This window comes from Copadichromis virginalis, linkage group LG17 (assembly GCF_057382275.1).
Source record: "Copadichromis virginalis isolate Kocher_CV1m ecotype Utaka linkage group LG17, C_Virginalis_male_GT1.1, whole genome shotgun sequence".
Lineage (NCBI taxonomy): Eukaryota > Metazoa > Chordata > Actinopteri > Cichliformes > Cichlidae > Copadichromis > Copadichromis virginalis.
Genome location: NC_140634.1, coordinates 1,131,678 through 1,151,150, shown reverse-complemented (window position 1 = coordinate 1,151,150; position 19,473 = coordinate 1,131,678). Strand labels below are relative to the sequence as shown.

The 19,473-nt window shown below is 41.0% G+C and overlaps 1 protein-coding gene and 1 long non-coding RNA gene across 2 annotated transcripts; one reads left to right on the top strand and one right to left on the bottom strand.

Annotated features, from left to right (window-relative positions):
• Positions 1 to 590: 590 nt before the first annotated feature.
• On the bottom strand, positions 591 to 18,241 carry LOC146688699 (chloride anion exchanger-like). Its single transcript, XM_085436270.1, has 20 exons — positions 17,060 to 18,241; positions 15,141 to 15,280; positions 14,541 to 14,651; positions 14,297 to 14,457; positions 12,701 to 12,865; positions 12,476 to 12,628; positions 12,101 to 12,183; positions 11,096 to 11,243; positions 10,900 to 11,013; positions 10,232 to 10,309; positions 10,061 to 10,156; positions 9,847 to 9,953; positions 9,532 to 9,601; positions 7,959 to 8,051; positions 7,680 to 7,775; positions 2,485 to 2,712; positions 2,360 to 2,414; positions 2,093 to 2,238; positions 1,841 to 1,900; positions 591 to 903 (listed from the first exon to the last, which is right to left on the bottom strand). Exons 1-20 carry the CDS (start codon positions 17,191 to 17,193, stop codon positions 877 to 879), a joined length of 2,265 nt encoding a protein of 754 aa, XP_085292396.1. The 5' UTR covers positions 17,194 to 18,241; the 3' UTR covers positions 591 to 876.
• LOC146688700 (uncharacterized) lies at positions 8,048 to 11,713 on the top strand. Its single transcript, XR_014915932.1, has 3 exons — positions 8,048 to 8,287; positions 9,560 to 9,962; positions 10,088 to 11,713. It is a non-coding gene; the product is annotated as an uncharacterized LOC146688700 (long non-coding RNA).
• Positions 18,242 to 19,473: the final 1,232 nt, after the last annotated feature.

Here is a 19,473-nt window from a genome sequence, read left to right as displayed (position 1 = left end):
CTTTGTTCAAATCAATCATTAACACAAACAGATTTTTATTCACCTGCAGTTATTGCAGGATGACAGGCACGAGGATTTCTCACGTTTGCTCATTCAGCGACACACCCATACAAACCTTTGCTGCATGTGCTGAAATTCACTTTTCACAGTTATTCTAGAAACGATGAATGAGAGAAATATTTCTTACATTTCCTATTTTAGAACTCAATTTAACATCAACAACGTGAAACAGCTAAAAGGACCAACGTGAACCTTTGATAGTCCTTAGAGGATAAAGTATAGAAATAATTGGAGACAATATATATAAATAATTGAATTTTCTGTGATGTGTTTTGTTACAATATGAAGAATTTACAGCTAAATTATAGAGTTTGTTTATTGAGGCAAAGTATGCAGTAGTCATGGTAACAAAAGTAGCATGTTGTCCAGAGCAATACTGTGGCTTTAATCATTTCTGGATAACAGTAAAGCTAACAGTAACAGTTAAGATACTTATAACCATGCCCACTGCACTTTTAATGCATGTTATCTTTTGATGTTAACATGTAACAAAGTTAATGGATTAAAAAAGGCAACAAACAGCATTATTTAGAGAGTAAAAAATTTATTCCAGCATTTCAGTCAGTTTTAACTCTTGAAAGTAATGTTACCATTGCAAAGACATTCATCCTCACCATCATGAAAATGAAAATAAACATGTCAAATAAATTATACAGTAATTGTCTACAAATCTATATGATGTATACGATAAAAAAGCAATACAATCAATGCAGTTTCATGCATTGCATTAAAAGCCACACACACACACACACACACACACGGTTGATAGGTTCATCTTCCTCGTCTTTGGTCGTCCTCATCATCGTCACTCTGAAGTTATAACTTTGTTTGTGTGGGTGAAGCCTGTGGGAGAAGAAGGAGCTGACGTTCAGTCACGTTCAGTCAATCTCATCTGTCATCAAAGCGACTTCCTGTCACAGTCCTGGGCCATTGTGACCCAGTGTTTTGAGTTTATTTTTATGTTTAAGTCCTTTAATTTTTCGAAGTTTATTTCTATCATTAGGTTGTCATTCTAGTTCTTTGTTATTAGATTCCCTTTGTGTCTTCACCCCTCTGTTACGTCTCCCTTGCCCGTCATGTGTTTCGTGTCTGCATGTCTTGTGTTGTCAAGTTCATGTTGTCATCTCTGTGTCTCATTATGTTTCCTGTTTTATTTTGGAGAGGTCTTGTGTTCCTGTGTTTAGTTTTTCTCTTCCACTGTGACGTCATTATGTTCATTGGTGTCAGCTGTTTCCCCATGTGTTTCCACTGACAGATCACATGACCGTTGTCCTCCATGATTTTTCTTCTTTATCTTGCAGCATCAAATTGAGGACCCCTATTATTTCGGGCTGTGTATTAGTTTTGGGGCGTACTTAGTTTTTCACAGTAGTTGTATAGTCCTGTGGAAACTTTCTTTTTCATGGGACTGCATGTGTTAGAAAGCTTATCAGTTATTAAATCAAAGACTTGTCTTGGTCATCAGGCTGCTGAAATGAGTTTTTATATATATATTTTTTAAATGACCAAGTTTAACTCATTCACTGCCATTGACGTCTATAGCCGTCAATGGCAGTGAATGAGTCAATGGGTTTAACTCATTCACTGCCAATGGCTGGCAGTGAATGAGTTAAAGAAATAATAAAATTCTGTGGGGGTTTTTTCGTTTCAGAAGTTGGAAATAAATCATCGGATTTTATTTTTCTGCTTTTGGCTTCTGTATTGTAACCAGTAAAATAGATGAAAGTTATTTCTCAAAAACCACAAACACTGAAAAGCACAGTTTGAGACTGATACCTACATTTCTGTCTCTGCTCCTCAAATTGCCGGGCAGATGATGAATAGTGACTCCTGTCATTATCTGTAAAACAACATAAAGAACGTCAGATTCAATTTAGTTTCTTTTTTAAAATGTATTTATGGTCACAGCACAGTCGCCTCAAGGTGCTTTATGCTGTAAAAACCCTACATGTGTGTAATAGTATTGTGTACATATTTCCAACAGTAAGATGTCAAATACTCCCTGAATATTGTGTTTGTTGCTCTTCTTTACCTTCTCATAATCAGACTTTTTTGGAATAGGCTCCGGATGTTTCTCTAGGATGTGCAGCATGGCGTCATGCAGTGTCAGGTAGAACATTGAAGACTGAACTTCATCATCAAAGAAGCTACAATCATGGAGTTTCTCCAGGATGTAAGCTGCAGCAGAAGGTCCAAATATGGTAGACAAACATACAGCTGAGTATGTGGCAGGTGTTTAGGTTAGCATGGTAGGCTAACATGATTACTAAACTAATACAGACAATACGCTAGTACTTACGGTCACAGGCCACAATGTAGACCTCAACCTCAACTCGGATCAGCTCTTTCAGCAGCTGCAAAGAGAAATGAATTAAACAGAGCCAGAGCGAAACATCTGCTGCTGCTGCATGAATACAAACGCACTGCTCTGAGTCCCTTCAGTCCAGAGATGTCTAAGAAGGAGACGGCGGCAAAGTCCAGGACCAGGCTGTGAATCTCAACTCTGGGAACCGCAATGTTGGCCGGAAGCTCGGCGTTCCAGTCGATCCGGGCAGGAAAGTCTTTGAAGTCAGTCAGTTGGTCCAGCTCTTCCATGTTGCTCTCGTCCTCTGATTCATTTATGGGTCCACACGAGGTATTCAGGAGGCCGATCTGTAACAGCGAAATATGTTTTCTATGTCAGACTTCACCACACGGGAACACATTCCAGATGATGAATCCATAATGAGCCTTTCTGCTCTCGCACAAGACTCTCATGTTGTGACTGATCGAGCGAAGTTGTAGACGCGCTTTAAACCAGAGACAAACTCACACATTACAAAGCCGTATAAATATTAAACACGCTGTGTCCACTGGGCTGTTTCGTTTGTTAATGCTGTTTGTCGAGTTTTCGTTAACAATTTTTGTCGTCGTTTTATCTTTCGTTCGCACTCCTACGTATAGTGTGTAGCAAGAGCATGTGCTGCTGTCAGCTCCTCCTCCTATGCTCCTTCCAACCACACGATTGGTTCAGTATAATTGTTGTTGCCTTTCATGTTGTCCGTCGAAACATGGATGCAATGAGCTTACTGACTTTATATTGAACATATTTTATATCACAGTCGAGGAACGTTTTTGCACAATATTCATTTTTATTGTTTTATCACCAGGCTCTACCTCGTATCATATTCATGCAATCGCTCATGTCTCAGATAAGTGATGCTGGACCTTGTACTGTTTGTTGTACAAATGACACTGTCATTTTTCTCCACCAATTTTATATCATACCACTGCCAATACAACAGTCCTTTAATACCTCAGTGTGTGAAGAGGACTCTCCATTTACATGCACAAACTGGAGTCTATTAGATAGATATGATACAAACCACTGCAGTGCAGTACCTGTAATACCTACAGCATGTTCTAATCGCTCTAATAGGATATTATGGTCGACAGTATCGAACGCTGCACTGAGGTCTAGCAGGACAAGCACAGAGATGAGTCCACTGTCAGAGGCCATAAGAAGATCATTTGTAACCTTCACTAAAGCTGTTTCTGTGCTGTGCTGAGCTCTGAAACCTGACTGAAACTCTTCAAATAAACCTCTGCAGATGATCTGTTAGCTGTTTGACAACTACTCTTTCAAGGATGTTTGATATAAAGGAAGGTTGGAGATTGGCCTATAATTAGCTAAGACTGCTGGGTCTAGAGATGCTTTTTGAGTAAAGGTTTAACTACAGCTAGCTTGAAGGCCTGTGGTACATAGCTGATCATTAGAGATAGGTTGATCATATTTAAGATCGAAGAATTAATTAATGGCAGGACTTCTTTGAGCAGTTTTGTAGGAATGGGGTCTAAAAGACACGTTGATGGTTTGGAGGAAGTAATTATTGAAGTTAACTCAGAAAGATCAATTGGAGAAAAAGAGTCTAACTTAACATCAATGGTACTAAGAGTAGCTGTAGATAATATTACACAGAGGTGTGGACTCGAGTCACATGACTTGGACTCGAGTCAGACTCGAGTCATAAATTTTATGACTTTAGACTTGACTTGAAAAAATGTTCTAAGACTTGTGACTTGACTTGGACTTTTACACCAATGACTTGGGACTTGAATTGGACTTGAACCGGTTTACTTGAAAAGACTTGATATTTCACCCCAAATATAAAATTTAACATGCATATTATATAGAGATTGAAAATGTGACGTCATTCACGGGTAGAACCGCAAAGGATTCTGGGAACTCGTGGCAAGCGGTACTAGCGCACGCAGGCTTTCAATTAAAATCAGTTATACAGCAATAAAAAGAAACACAAAAATGTCAAGAAGCTGTTGTATTATTAACTGCAATAGCCGGTCGCATGACAGCCACGGGAAGCCGACGAGTAAAGAGATCGGTTGTTATCGGATTACGTCGTTGAACAGAAATTGTTCGAGCCATGTTTCCGAAGTAACAAAGAGGCGACTGGATTGCAGCCATTCAAAGATCAAATATAACGTCCCAGAACACTCCAGCTCACAGGTTAGTCTGCTCCAAGCATTTACACGAAGGTCAGTCTGCTGTTGTAGTTAATGCGTCATTTTCATAACATAATTGGTGATATAGGTTACAAGCAAGTCTGGCGCTGAACAGAAATTGTCGCGCTATGCTCCTTTGTTTATTGTGCATAAATAGTGAATTGTCCTGACACAATATTGTGTTTCGCTTCTGTTATTATGGTACATTGACAAAAACATATACTTTTATTCACAGGATAAAACAGGTTTTTTGTATCACTAATTGCCCAGTACGATTACAGCATACAGTATTATTGTCACTGCTACATTTCTGTGATGCTACCAGAAATTATTTCCACTACTAATTAATTACCGTTGAGCTCAAAGGTCCTATTAATAAACGGTTAACAAATCTGTATTTATGACGACGATTTGTGAGACTGGTAAACTTATGATACGTACGATGGTCTTTCGTTCTACACGGTGCATTTCAAGGTCCTGTACCCATCCGTCGGTAAACTGTACCTGGGCTTGTTGCAGTGACCTGAAGTTACTAAACTTCATGAGTGTATGCACTCACTCCAAGAACCGTATGATTATAAATATGCATATAAATATGCTACGATGAGATAGCTGACTTCATCTAACTAGCAAATGTTGTCCAGGCTACGTTGGTGATGCAGTTTTTTTTAATATGTATGATATTTTTGTCATGTGATTTTAAAGCCGGTCCTACAACCGCATCCAAGAATAACATGCAGCTTATCTCAGAACTGTCGGTGAAAATTATTCTTGGAGCTAGGTTTAATTGAGCTGCATTTTAAAGAGGTGCAATTTCACAATTTGTGTATATTTTCTAAGTTCACTATTTTGTATGTGTTGAGAAAAACACAGATTAAAAAATTACATGGTCTAATATTTACATTTAGCATAACTGCAACATTATTTTTTCGGTTTTTTTTTTTTTAAAGACTCGAAAGGACTTGAAATTCAAAGTTTCAGACTTGTGACTTGACTCGGACTTTTACACCAGTGACTTGAGACTCGACTCTGACTTGCCTGACATTACTTGAGACTTGACTTGAGACTTGAGGATAAAGACTTGAGACTTACTTGAGACTTGCAAAACAATGACTTGGTCCCACCTCTGATATTACATCTGTGGGATGATTACTGGTAATTTTTTCTCTAATGATAAAAATTTTATTTGTGAAGAAGTTCATGAAGTCATTACTAGTTAACGTTAAAGGGATGGTTGGCTCACAAGAGCTCTGACTGTTTGTCAGCCTGGCTACAGAGCTGAAGAGAAACCTGGGGTTGTTCTTATTTTCTTCAATCAGTGATGAATAGTAAGATGTTCTGGCTTTGCGGAGGGCTTTCTTATAAAGCAGCAAACTATTTCTCCAGGCTAAATGATGATCCTCTAAATTTGTGACACGCCATTTCCTCTCCAGATTACGAGTCATCTGCTTTAGGGTACGTGTTTGGGAATTATACCACGGAGTCAGGTAGATGATAACAAGTAAGACTGGTTTCTGAGTTTTACAGCTGGGGTGGACGAGGCTAAGCATCAGGCTTTCAAATGAATTAAAAGTCTGTCTGGGTCTTTGGTTGATTAATAGGCTGGTGTGAAAAATGGCTGCCACACCTCCCCCTCGGCCTGTGCTTCGAGGTTTCTGGTAGTTAGAATGACTCGGGGGTGTTGATTCATTTAAACTAACATAATCATCCTGCTGCAACCAGGTTTCTGTAAGGCAGAGTAAATCAATTTGTTGATCAATTATTAAGTCATGTACTAACAGAGACTTGGAGGAGAGAGACCTAATATTTAATAATCCACATTTCACTGTTTTACTCTGTGGTTCAGATGTGGATGCTGTATTGTAGGGCTGGGTATCGTCACTGATTTCTAGAATCGATTTGATTACGATTAGATTTGAATCGGGGAAATTTTTGCCTCAGACAGTCAGAAATATTATAATTCTGATCACTTATCAGTACATATATCTATATTTTTATATCTATTAAAGAAACCTGACACTTGTGAGACTTTATCAAAGGTGTGAGCATCACAGCAGGTGCCTTTGTGTCAAAGTAGCTGAAGATAAAACACAGAAAAATGTGACGGTGATTTTCCTGGTCTGGGTTTTTATAGCAGATGACCTTAAAAATATTGTGCAGTCAAAAACGAAGTGAAGCAGAGCAAAGTTACTGAGCTTTGATTAGAGACACAGCATTTTGCAATTTTGCATAATTTCAAAAAGTTTAAATTTGTTCAGTATTGAACAGCAGAAATGAGGCTTTCTTGTCAGAAGTAAGTAAAAAAAAAAACTAAAAACAAAAACAGCGGCCGACACCGTAGACTGCTGGGTAATAAGCAGGGGTGGGTTTTGATTATTGATTTAGAGAGAGCTCTACATGAAGTGTGATTTTTATCGTGGTGGAAGCAAAACAGCAAAAGTCAGAGGAAATTCGTGACAATGTTCATGTGAAGCGAAATGTGAAGCTAGTTTGGATCGTCTTTGGCTGCTGGTTCGGTCAATATTGTTTGGAAAGAGATCAAACCTGCAGCTTCAGAATCAGCGCAAAAAGGACGTAAACACAAAGCGCCCACTGACGCTTCAGAATCAGCGAGCTGTCGGCTTTCAGCCCCGACCGTGTCCGTGCCGTCGGGTGAGCTCGCTGATTCGGATGCGTTGGCTCCGCACTTTGTGTTTACGTCTTTGTGCAGAATCCGTGTTCCTGCTCTAAATCGTTTTGTTGCTGGTTTTTAGTTTGTTTTTTGTCTGTTTGGAAGCTGACACAGTCTCTATGGAGATGGATTTTTGGGGGGGTAGCAGGAGGAGAGAAGCTGCAGAGAGGCGTGTAAGACTGCAACTCTGCTTCCTGGTCCCAACTCTGGATACTCATATTTTGGGGGGTTTAATAAATGTGTCTATATTTCTAGAAATGAGAGCTGCTGTTTTCTGTACATTTCTAAACATGCAGATTTACAGTGTTTACCTAAATTGAGTTGAAAGAGATGAGCAAGAAGCAAATGTTAATATTAAAAATGAGTAAATGAGGCTTCGTTGCCTTGTTAATGTGTCGACACAGGCAACATTTGTGCCGTTACTATCAAACCAAGCTCAGATACTCACAGATGTCCACTGCAACTTGCCCTTCTTCAGAAGTTTCCGTATCATCCTCACTGCTTTATTTCTCTTTCTCAACACCCGTAATGGGTTAAAGCCGACCTGGGAAGACATACAGTAAGTGTGTCATTTATCACAAGTAATCATAGGAGATAGTATCAGAGATGAGATTTTACTCCATCTATTTTATTGTCCTGTGAAGAATATGATGCTTTTTAAAAACTAAATTATCCAAACTGATGCTTTTATTCTTTAACAGCTCCATTAAAGGCAGATGTGACTTACAGCTTCCACCAGCTTGTTCCTGAAGAACTCAATGTTGGCAAAGAAGATTGGAGATGGGATCCTGAAGATCTTCACTCCTTCTGGCTCGTATATCTGCAAAGAGTTTTAAAGTACTGCAAAATCAAAATCAATGACTAGTTGTTCAAATCTCAATTTGAAAATCAGCTGGTAAACTGTCAGGTACATTTAGTATCAAAGCATCCACAAAAAGACCTTGCTTCTGCATTATTGGAGGACATAAATATCCAAACTTGGAAATACTCAAGAGCAAGAGCAGATGAAGGGGGACTCCATGGATTTTTCGATCGGGGCGCTCTGCACTCGGTCAGGTGGGTCCCAGCATCTTTGAGTTTATTTGGTGAGGTTGCTTTCCTATGTTAAACTCATGTTAAACTCATGTGTCATTTTAAAGTTAAGGGTGTAGTTGACTTATTTTGTATTACTTGTGAGATGTGTTAAGTTCTAGTATGATTATTAGTTTCTCTTGGTTGAGTTTTTAGTCAGGTTTGTGTTTCCTTTATGGGTCATTACTGTCTATGTAGGTTCTCCTGGTGCTCCGTGTTGTCAGGTGTACGTCCTTTCCTTGTTCCTGTTTTATTTAGTCTTGTGTTCCATGTTCAGTGTGTTTAGTTTAGTCTTCCTGTGGCGTTCAGCTGTGTTTCCAGGTGTTTCTACTTCCCTCATTACCCTTCTGTGTATTTAAGTCCTCTGTCTCTCTGTGTTCATTGTCGGGTCGTCTGTTTATCTTGTCAGGTCAGGTGTTTCATTGAGTTTAGTTTTGCTTTGCCTTGTTTTCTGTTTTGGCTATCAGCCTCAATAAAAGCCTCGCCTTTTGTTACAGCTCGTTCTCTCTCCCGTGCCTGCTTTTGGCTCCACACCGCAAACACGCCGGCCTGCCTGGCCCTGACACACTCTGAGGGAATGTAACTGCAATGTCTCCTAGCAGGCTGGCTATGAGATAATAAGGCATAAGCACTTCCTGTGAAAAGTTTGTTGTTTTTTAGTTGTAATTAGTAATACCGCTGCTTTTGTATTGGTCATTTTCAAGACAGTCAAGTGCTTAGTTATTACGTATCCTTTACGTTATATTTAAAAACAACACTCATTCACAGATACAGTGTAAATGAGGGTAAAGTCTCTCTCAGCACCTTTAATCGCCACTGCTTTCTCTGACTCTTATAGATCTTGAAATCACATGAAACTTGCTGAGTATGTACATTTTGTAAGTGAGCTGATTGCTCTACGTGCATCATAGCCTCTAATAAAAGCCTTTGCACATTACAAATGTGCATTTGTCCTTTACATAAACATTCATTCAGAGTAAGGAAGGACTCACTGTGTTCATCATAAAATCATGACCCTCTGTATTTTATTCTTTAATAGCCTACTTAAAAGACCTGGTCACAGGTTTTCACCTCTAGTTTGATCATTATTTTAATTTGTATAATTACAAAACCATACATTTTGTTGTGGCCTGTAGAACTAATCCAAATGCCTGAGATAATATCCCAACAGCTGTGTAAATATTTGAAAGGTAAACTGAAGCCACCTGAGGGGCCACACGCTAACTCACGCTGATGTAGTCCTTTCGGTCTTTGTAGATATCGGTGCCCCTGATGTTGGCCAGCAGACTGCAGCGAGGACTGAAGCAAACAAGCAAACATGACATGCTAACACGCTCACAATGATGATGATACAACGATGACAGGTTTGATGTAAACTACTGTATCATTTACAAGAATCAGCGTCACGTGTTTGTACTCGCTGTCGGGGTCATTTATCTAACAGCTGACAGAAGAAAAGCCATCACTTTGAACCTCGTGACAATAGCGTGATGAAAGAACAACAGTAATCAGTTACATGATCACATTGTACACCAAATACTCACAACTGAGTCCTGAGGATGACACTGATCAGCTCCACACCGAGGCCGACAGCCAGTCCCAGATCCAGCCCCAGCAAGAAGGCACCGATGCAGCTAGCCAGCCACACCACCTTGTTGTGGTAAGAAACATGTTGTTTACTAACAAGGAGGCCACGTGTCCTTTCTTACAACATATAAACATGGTCTTTAAGAGTACTGAAAGTTTGTGAGGTCTTACACAGTCGGCTTTGTCCCTCCTCCACAGATATGGGATCTCTCTGAACTGCATCAGACTGCCCTTCAGGTTGACGATGATCACGGCGCCCAGCACGGACTGTTAAAGCAGAGGGCCAGAGATCGGCTTTCAGAGTATAGACAGCATGTCAGAGGCACAGGGAGGGGTACATACCTTTGGTAGGGGCTCCAGTAGGAATCCAATAGCCAATGTGACGATCATCACTATGACAGCTGACAGTAAACCAGCTACCTGGAAACGACAGAAGAGGCAGAGGATTGAAAAACCAACATGATGGAAATCAGATTCTGTTTGTGCTGATTTAAAAAGGACTTTATCAGATCAGTTGATTGATACACTTTCTCCTCTAAACACTAGAGGTCACTGTTGGCTGGCCTTTCTATTGGTCACTCGCTGTGAATTTAATGCATTTGTGCGACTGTATGTCAGAGCGACGAGCCGCAGTGTCACAGGAACTGCTGTCAATTCATTTGCAGTTAATCACAGAGTCTCTATGAACGTGTATAAACAGAAGAGAATGACAGATTCTGTGACCGGATCTCATGCAGTTGGTCATATTTAAATGTTTTCCAGGGATTCAACAAATGAATTGTAGTGAAAAAGCAAAGATTTCATTATAAAGATTTTCATTGTAAAGATACTTCAAACGTTTGTGTCACGAAACTGGACTTCAGTTTCAATATTATTCAATACAGCTTTATTTATACAGCACCAAATCACAACAACAGTCACCTCACGGTGCTTTGTACTGTAAGGTCGACCCTACAATAATACAGAAAACCCTGCCTGACATGGACAGATCCGGGATCAGCTTAGTTTACCTGAGTTTTCCCTCCTGTGCTCTCCTGAACTGCACTCCTAGAAAGAGCTGTACTCGCTGCAAAAGACCTGAAGGAAGCTCCAAAGATGTTGCTGACTCCAAAGGCTATCAGCTCCTGTAGCCGGGTCACAGAGATAAGAAATCACACTGACGTCCTGACGCGACGTTAACCTACATGTGGCTGAGTTGTTACCCACCTGGTTTCCATCTATGGTGTAATCGTGTTTTATAGAATAAACCTTGGCCACAGAGAAGGCCACAGCAAAACCCACGATGGCTATAGGAAACGCTTCCACTGCCGTTTCTTGGAAGATCTGCGGGTTTGGGGCGACTGGCGCCTCGTACCTGAAACGGTACAAGTCTGTCAGATCATTGTGCCTCTAAACATGGACACGCTCAGGTGGATCAGCCACAAGTGATAAGAGGAACAATTCAGAGCCAGAACCCTTAGCTAAAGCGTAACATTATGTTACTGTTTCAAAATACAGGCTGATGGTTCTGGGTCACTGTGACCCAGCATTTTGACCTTCTTGTATTCTGGTAATATTTTGTATTATGGCTGATGTTCAGGGTCATTCATGGTCGTAGTTATTCTGAGTGTTCTTGTTTAGTTCTCAGACTATTCGGTTCCCCTTGTGTCTTTGTCCTCTGTGTCTCTCTCTCGTGTTCATGTCTGACTTGTCTCGGCTGTGTTCACTGTGTGTTTCCTCTTCTCTGGACGTTGTGCTGTGTGTTTAAGCCTGTTTAGTTCCATTACAAGTTTAGTTATTTTTGTATTTTCTGATGTTCAGCAATAAAGCTACCTGTTGAGTTTCTGTCTCGCCTCCACGAGTCTGCGTTTGGGTCCTCAAATCAAAAACATATTTAACTTTGGCCAAAGCAGAAAGAGACATAACACGTGTAAAGTTTGCATGTTGCATTTTAGAACTATGATGTTGTGGAAGTGGTTTGACCTCTCTTTGACTGCCTTTCTGATTTCACACTTTTACAGGCTCCAAAACAAACTGTTAGCTTTTAGCTATTATCACCTTATAAACGTCTTATGTACTTGTGAGTTATGCACAGTGTCAGGATATTAAAACCACAGTATAATATTACAGGGGAAGTTTGTCATTGATAACTCCTGCTGCTGATGTTCTGACTCTTTTCCAGCAAAGATAAAACAATCGACAGGTTTCACTGTGAGCTTGATGTATTCTTACCCTTTTGGTATATAACCAACAACATCAATGCCATATCTTGTCTTAAAGTCGAATGCATATGAAACTCCACATGCAATAACAGTCTGTGAAAGAAATGACAAATGATTATTCACAGCTATTTACTCTTTTAAATACAAAAGTCAGAGAGCATTTATTAACTGCAGGTGTCAACCTGTGACCAGTATCTCTCGCTGAAATATTTTTCCGGCCCATAAATGAACATTACTCACTTTAATGAGTGTTATTCACCTGCTGAGTGCAGTCGTTACAGTGAAGAGCCAAAACCAGCCTAATAAATATCAGTGTTGTTGTTTGTGGAACCAACAAGCCTTCAAAGAGATGCAAAAATGTCAGGAGTCGTGCAGTGTTGCTCACCATGACGACCTCTATGGGGATCGGCACAGGCAGCTTGGATTTAAATCGCTCATTTATCTCCTTTACGATGAACACCACCACCATGATCACGATGGAGATCACCACATCACACACATTGGTGGAGGTGATCTTGTTAAAGATGATCTCCAAGGTCTGAAGAATGAAACCAGCAGATGAACAACCTGTTGGATGAACAGAGCAAGCTTCAAGCTGGCCTGTACTTACATATATGAGTGACAGAGGCCCGCTGATCCCTGGAACTTCCAGCCCCAACACAAACTTGAGCTGCGACACCAGAATGTGGATCGCAGCAGCTGTGGTGAAACCTGACACAAGTGTGTCGGAAAGGTACATGACAACGAAGCCCACCTGCAGAACGCCCATCGCAAGCTGCCAGAGACAGGAGTCACAAACAGATTCAGTCATTGAGGCTGAAAAACCCAACATGATAAACAAAATAGTGTATTATTAAACTGCGAGTTACCAGAAAAAGAAAAACGGTTTTTTGAATTTCTTTTAGGAATGAAAACCCTGTGACGTCCCTCTGTGTACGACTACATCAAGGTTAACAACAGCTGTTCATCTGAATGTGCTGCTTTGATTAGCAGACAGCAGCATATATGTCATGATCTGGTATTCACATCCATAACATAAATAGCTAAACACAGTAAAAGTACCTCTCTGTGTGATTAGTATTACAAAAATACCCTTAAAGTACCGATAAGAGTCCACGTGGGACCAATGAATGTTTACATTGTCAACTGCAGTCCTCTCAACAGTTATAAAAGCAACTGCCAGTTTTCTGTAAATCACATAATTGATGAAGTGATCTACTAAGCATCATACTTTACATATAACTTTCCCTAAAGCACAGCTGTCAGAGCACACAGCAGGAAACAGCGAGGGAGTGCGAGCCTCTGCCTGCTCACTCTCTGGGCAGTTTGCTTTCAAGAGAATAATGCTGTATTTTTCATTTATAACTGTAGTTTGTAGTGCAGTGAAAAATCTGATTTTGTGTAGCATGACAGATCCTGTCTTTGATTACACAATTGTTGCGCAGGAGTAACATGAATAACTTGAGTTTATTACATAACTACTTTCTAACTACTGTAACTGGGCTGCTTATTGTTCCTGCCATCACTTTCTCTAAAGACTTGAAAGAAAGGCGGACGTGAAATGTAAGAGTGAGATTCTAGGTCAAATATGACATGATCATATATCCTCATTGCTCTGTGACTCTCGCTGCAGGTAATAACTGCTCTTGTATGGAGCTCATCTTATCCCACCTCAGTCCAAAGCTAACAAACCCAAACGTAGTAAGTCCATCTATGAGCGCCTCTCATGCTCACTGACTGGGATTTAGGTTTGTTTCACCTATTCCAAAAAAAGAGCACAGCCTTCTTGGTGCGTCCAGCTAACCTTCGCCTTAAACGGATAAATGTGAGAGTACAGTCAATATTCTCATGACTTTTAAAATGTCAACCTACTTTTCAGTCCGTCAGTGTTTTCATGCTAACACTATTATGCTACATTTGCTGCTCAATAGTATTTTTTGATGGAAAGATGGAGCGAAGTGTGCTCCTTTGAAAGCCAGAGCTCACAAATGAAGTTGTGATGAACGGCTCTCAAGGAGCCTTATTAAGAAGGACGAAACACAACATCTGTTTTCTGTCAAGGACACAAAGCTTTTTGTTGTTTCCACATCACAAACGTATGTTTGAGATCCTACAGGTTTGTGTTTGATCCTCAGAAAGCATGCTTGTTGACAAGGTGACTCAGTGTCGACTAGAGCAACTTATTGGCTGTGGCGAGCCGATTCACCTGCATGACGCCGGCAAGGAAGGTGACAGAAGAGGCCACCAGCACTCTCTGCTCGTCTCTGGTCAGGCCTTCAAACCCCGTGATGTTGAACGCCGGCCCCTCGTCTGGGACCAGCCTGGTGACCGCCGAGCCAATCATCAGACAGAGCACTGGAAACGGACCTTCGGGGAGACAGGAGGATGGCAGATATACTTACACTCTAACATTTAGAGAGCAGCTACATAGAAATGGACGATGGCCTTACCCACTGAGATGTGTCTGGAGGTGCCGAGGAAAAAGTAGATGATAACAGGGAAGAAGGCGGAGAAGAGCCCATACCAGGGTGGCAGAGAGGCCAACAAACAGTAGGCCAGCCCTGCAAGACAGAAACACCAGTTGAGTAAATCTCTGGGCTCTCAATAAGTAAGTAAAGTACACAAAGGTTAAAGAACCCGTCCTCCTAATTTCTTTTTACATCTATACTGTTACGATGTCACCTCCACTCACCTGCTGCTGAGGAGCAGCCAATTAAAAGAAAGCTGCTAAAGGTTTCAAAGGGCTGCACCAACATGCAAATTGATCTATAAATTTAATGTTTTCCTTTTTCTGAATGTTTTAGATGATATTGTGTCTCCATTAAAATGAGCAAAATCATCAAGCGATGAAATGGTTATTTCCTCATTTCCAAGCTGCTGTTAAGCACACTCACTATCGTTTAAACAGCTCAGATAAGAGCGCAGAGGTTCTCACAGCTGTCTGTTATCACAGGTTATCACAGTTAGTCAGATAGGGCCCAAGCTGCACAGTCATTATTGTTATCATTACTTCACAGAGTTCAGAGGCTGTAACTTTCTGTGATACTCACCTTGCAGCACAGCCACCAGTCCAGTGCTGACACCGGACACGATGTCACCCAGCAGCCATTCTTTGAATCGGTACGCTTTCATCCAGCCGATGACTGGGAGAAGAGACAGAGCCGTGCTCTTGGCTCGTTTCGCGTCACATCTGAAACGATAATGAACCAAAACCAGAGCAACCACTTTTTACATTTATGCTTCACAAGATTATTTAAACTGATTAAAGTGTACAAACATCGATCAGTTTAAGTCCTGCGTTTGTTTGTTCTTTTTAAAGATATGAAAAATATATTCTGCACAGCAGGAGAAACGTCTTCAATGAGCTCCACCCTGCCCAATTACGACTTTTGAATTAGTTAATATCACAGAAATACTAATAACTATATAAAGTGAACACATTATTTTTATTTAGATCTGCGCTGTCTTAAGATAAATCCATCCACATAGTTACACCCACATTATCCTGTAGAAAGCACAGGCCTGCCAGCGTTTCACCAAAACACCCGCTACATCTCATTTTTAACGTTTTAGACATCAGTGACAATCTTAATGTCAGACGAGTGCTGATCTGCGTCGCGGCTGGACTGGGACAAAAACATCGACCGTGACATATTTGGTCCGACTGGCCCGACGTGATCACCCAATAAACACATAATGTATTTCTATATAAAGGGAGTGAGAGACTGTCATGGATGCATCATGTACGGATGTAACTCTGTTTAAAACTCGTGCTGTCAACCAGAGGCTGCGAGGGCTGCGTGTTGCTGGTGCAGCAGCACCGACAGCTGACATGTCCGGTAATCTCACACATTCTGCTTTATCTATTTTTACTTAGTTTTTCTCTCTTTGCTTTTCTGCTCAACTTTCTCGCCTCTCGTGTGTGCGCACAGAGGGGAGGGCCCGGCTGCGGTAAGAGGCTCGATTAGCCAATCCGGTGTCGGTGATGAAACTGGACTAACGCTGCCTGTGCGTGTGCGTGTAGGGTCAAAATAATAAGAATCTGGATTTTTCAAAAATGTTCAGACTTGAAACTACAGTAAAATTGATATTGTGTACCTGTGTAGTCTAACGTCACGCTGAGTATCAAAGCATTAAAGCACCATTAATATAAAGATAGACAAACACAGCAAACAGCAGGATTAGGGCCACATTAAGAAAAAAGATTAGTGATCATTTCGAGTTTAAAGATGAAAATCTATTTTGAGATAAAATGGTGAAATGTGGTTGTTTCAAGACAAGCTGCCCTCCACCCTCGGCAAAATGTATACTGTAGACAGTATCACTGAGAGTGAAATCGCACGTCTCTGTTAGCACATGAACACTGTGTGGTGATGGCGCAGGAAAAAGCTCGGAAGGGAAAAACACACAAACTTGGAAGAAAACGAAACAGGTGACAGTGGACCGATGATAGCGGTGGTTACACCCTCGTGCAATAAAGAAGATGCATGTTGTAACACAAGACACGATAAGACAGCTGATCAAGTTCTTTCACAAGACATTTTGTAGATGTTAGAGGAGCTGCGAGTCTCCACATTCCCACCGTTTCCCTCAAAATACTATTTCATGTTTAATCTCAAAATGTTGACTTTAATCTAATAGAGATGAAGCGCCTTGAGGCGACTGTTGTTGCTGTGCTATACAAATACATTTGAATTGAATTCAATCTCAAAATTAAACTTAATACTTGTCTTACATAACACATAATGTTTTTGTATCAGGTAAAGTGTCTCGTCAGACCTTAATCACTATAAACGTAACCTGTGTAAACTGAGCCAAACAAGCTTGAACCTTTGTTGATGGAAATGAGAGCAGCTGCTGCTGAATCACCACAGTTCATCAAACCTTTGCAGAGTCGTCGTTTGGAACGTAGGTTTGCATCCAGTGATCACAGGAACCAAACAGAAAACACAGCAAACATGTTGCTTACGTGAAATATTGCTTGATGTGGTCCAGCATAGTTTTGCGGTGCCTGTAGATCTTTTCATGGTCCTGAGCGAAGGACTCCTCCGAGTACAGCGGCCTGGTCACTACGTACTGCTGAGCTGCCGGGCGCATCATCATCTCCTTTGCTGCTTCCTCTCTGTGTGGCTCTGAGGTCCATTAATCACATCAGGTTAGCAAAAGGATCCCGTCCTTCCTTTGAACATCACTTATCAAAGCACATTAACAGAAAACAGCAAAGGTCCAGACCCCCAAATACAAGACAGAGCACATAAGGCAGGTCAGAGCGTGCGTCGTCCCAGAGGGTGAGATTGTCAGGTTGAAGAAACACCAGAGAAGTTTGGTTTGAGTGTTAGCAGTCCTCACTTCCCCACAGCTCCCTCTTTACTTTCCAACACGTACGTATATGCAGAGCAGCTCGTCCTACATACCTGAGAGCGTCCCAGTCTGTGTCGAAGCTTCCGCCATCTCTTCCTCCTGCTCCAGATCCTGGAAATCAACTGGGGTCTCAGACGCTCGTGCCACCAATAAATACCATCTCTCCCACTTATCACAACTGTAATTATTAACAGCAGTGACGATGATGTCATTCTTTCAAGTAGGATTACAAATGCTGGATGTCTGACGTACCCTTGACCTTTGTTCTCACTGATAACCTGCAACTTTTAGTAGCTCGAGGATGTGGACAGCACAAACAGGATAGGATAAAACTCAAGTAGCATGTTAGGAGGGGACACGGCTTTAAAGGTTGTTTGTGCCGTTGTGCACCTGGTGTGTGTGCTGCAGGAAGCAGGTTTGTCAGTATCTAAAAAGTTAAACCACGCCCACACTGTGGCATTAAAGTTAAACATGTTCACATGTGTGCAGCTTTAAGTCAGCAGGGATGGAGAGTCATTATAAACTGGGTTAGAAATTACAATGAAACCGTTTTTCTTCATGAATGTGTGCATGACCAACATGGCTCAGTCCAGTCTTTGTTATGCCACATCATGCTGAATGATCAGCCACAGTGCAGTGGTCAAAACCCTCTGAATTACAATCACTTTCCACTCTTTGGGCCTTATTTCTATCAGGAGACAAAACTGAAGAGTCGCCGTTGGTTGTTTAAGTTCACAACCAATGACCACATCGGTTGTGAACATTATAAATTCACATAACGGGTGCAAAGAGTTTTAAGGCGATATTTTAGAAAGTACGACACAGCTGATGTACATGAGTAAAAAACACCACAAAACCTTTCTGCACCTGTTTCTTGTTTTTCAGTCATTAAAGACGCTGAATATTCGTCCCACCACGTAGAAAGAAATCATTGCACTTCATGCTCCTGATTGGTGCATTTCAGCAGGACAATGTGAACTGGGCCTCACAGCAGAAGGGCCTGTGTGCTGATCTGAATCAGTTCACAGATGTTTCCTGACTGCTGTTAAAAGAACGCTACGCACTGGTAAACGTGGCCTTGTAACAACTTTTAAAGATGTTTTCCTTCCAGCAAATTCCAAATGACCCTGTGATCTTGTTAAAATGGGACATAAACATTCGACATGTCTTCCATTGTAAATAAAACGGGTTTATTTTTCATTTCCATTTCACACAGCATGTGAACGTCTGTGGAATCGGCGTTGTGGTTTGTTTTAATCGTCAAGTCAAGAAGGTTTGATTTCCTCACACATGCGTCCACGGTATTTCTCAAACTGTGCTAAGCAGTGATGTGTTCTGCTTGTTTCAAATGTCGTTGAATGTCCAGTCATTTATATCATAATTGTACTGAAAGACAAGCTGTTTCTAATGATGATAAACTAGATTTGTAACTTGTGAAAGAAGAACGTGGTGGAAAAAGTCATAAATGGCCTGCCTGCTGCTTTATGTGCTCCTTATCTGTTGCTTATCACTCATAAGATAACAGCAGCGACAAATAAGGTGTAAATGTTGTGTCAGTCCGGTCTTTGTTGCAGACTCATAGTATTGTCCCACAATAAACAAACACCAGTGAATAAAACACTGTGTGCTTGATTTAGTGCTGCTGATAAAAGATGGAGACGATGTTCATGCAGAGAAAAGGCCTCTGTACTGATTGAAATACTATCATTTTATTTCCTTCATTTAAAAGTCGTATTGATGAGGCCTGACATGCTGCTCTGTGTACAGCTAATGAGCCCTTCTGACTGCAGCTGGCCTCTCTGATGATCTGATCAGGGTCTCTGCACTGAGCCACTGTCTTGTTTTAAACCAGAGGTGATCACGCTCCAGAGGCTGTCGTGTCTAAACTTTGGAGCAGCTTGCTGCAGCTTCAAAACTCATTTCCATGGTTCAGCTTCTCTTGAATCTTTTGCCCATCGGCCTTGTATGTGTGCAGGAGTGGGTAGTAATGAATGAAGGTTTGCATCTGCACATTTTTAAAAT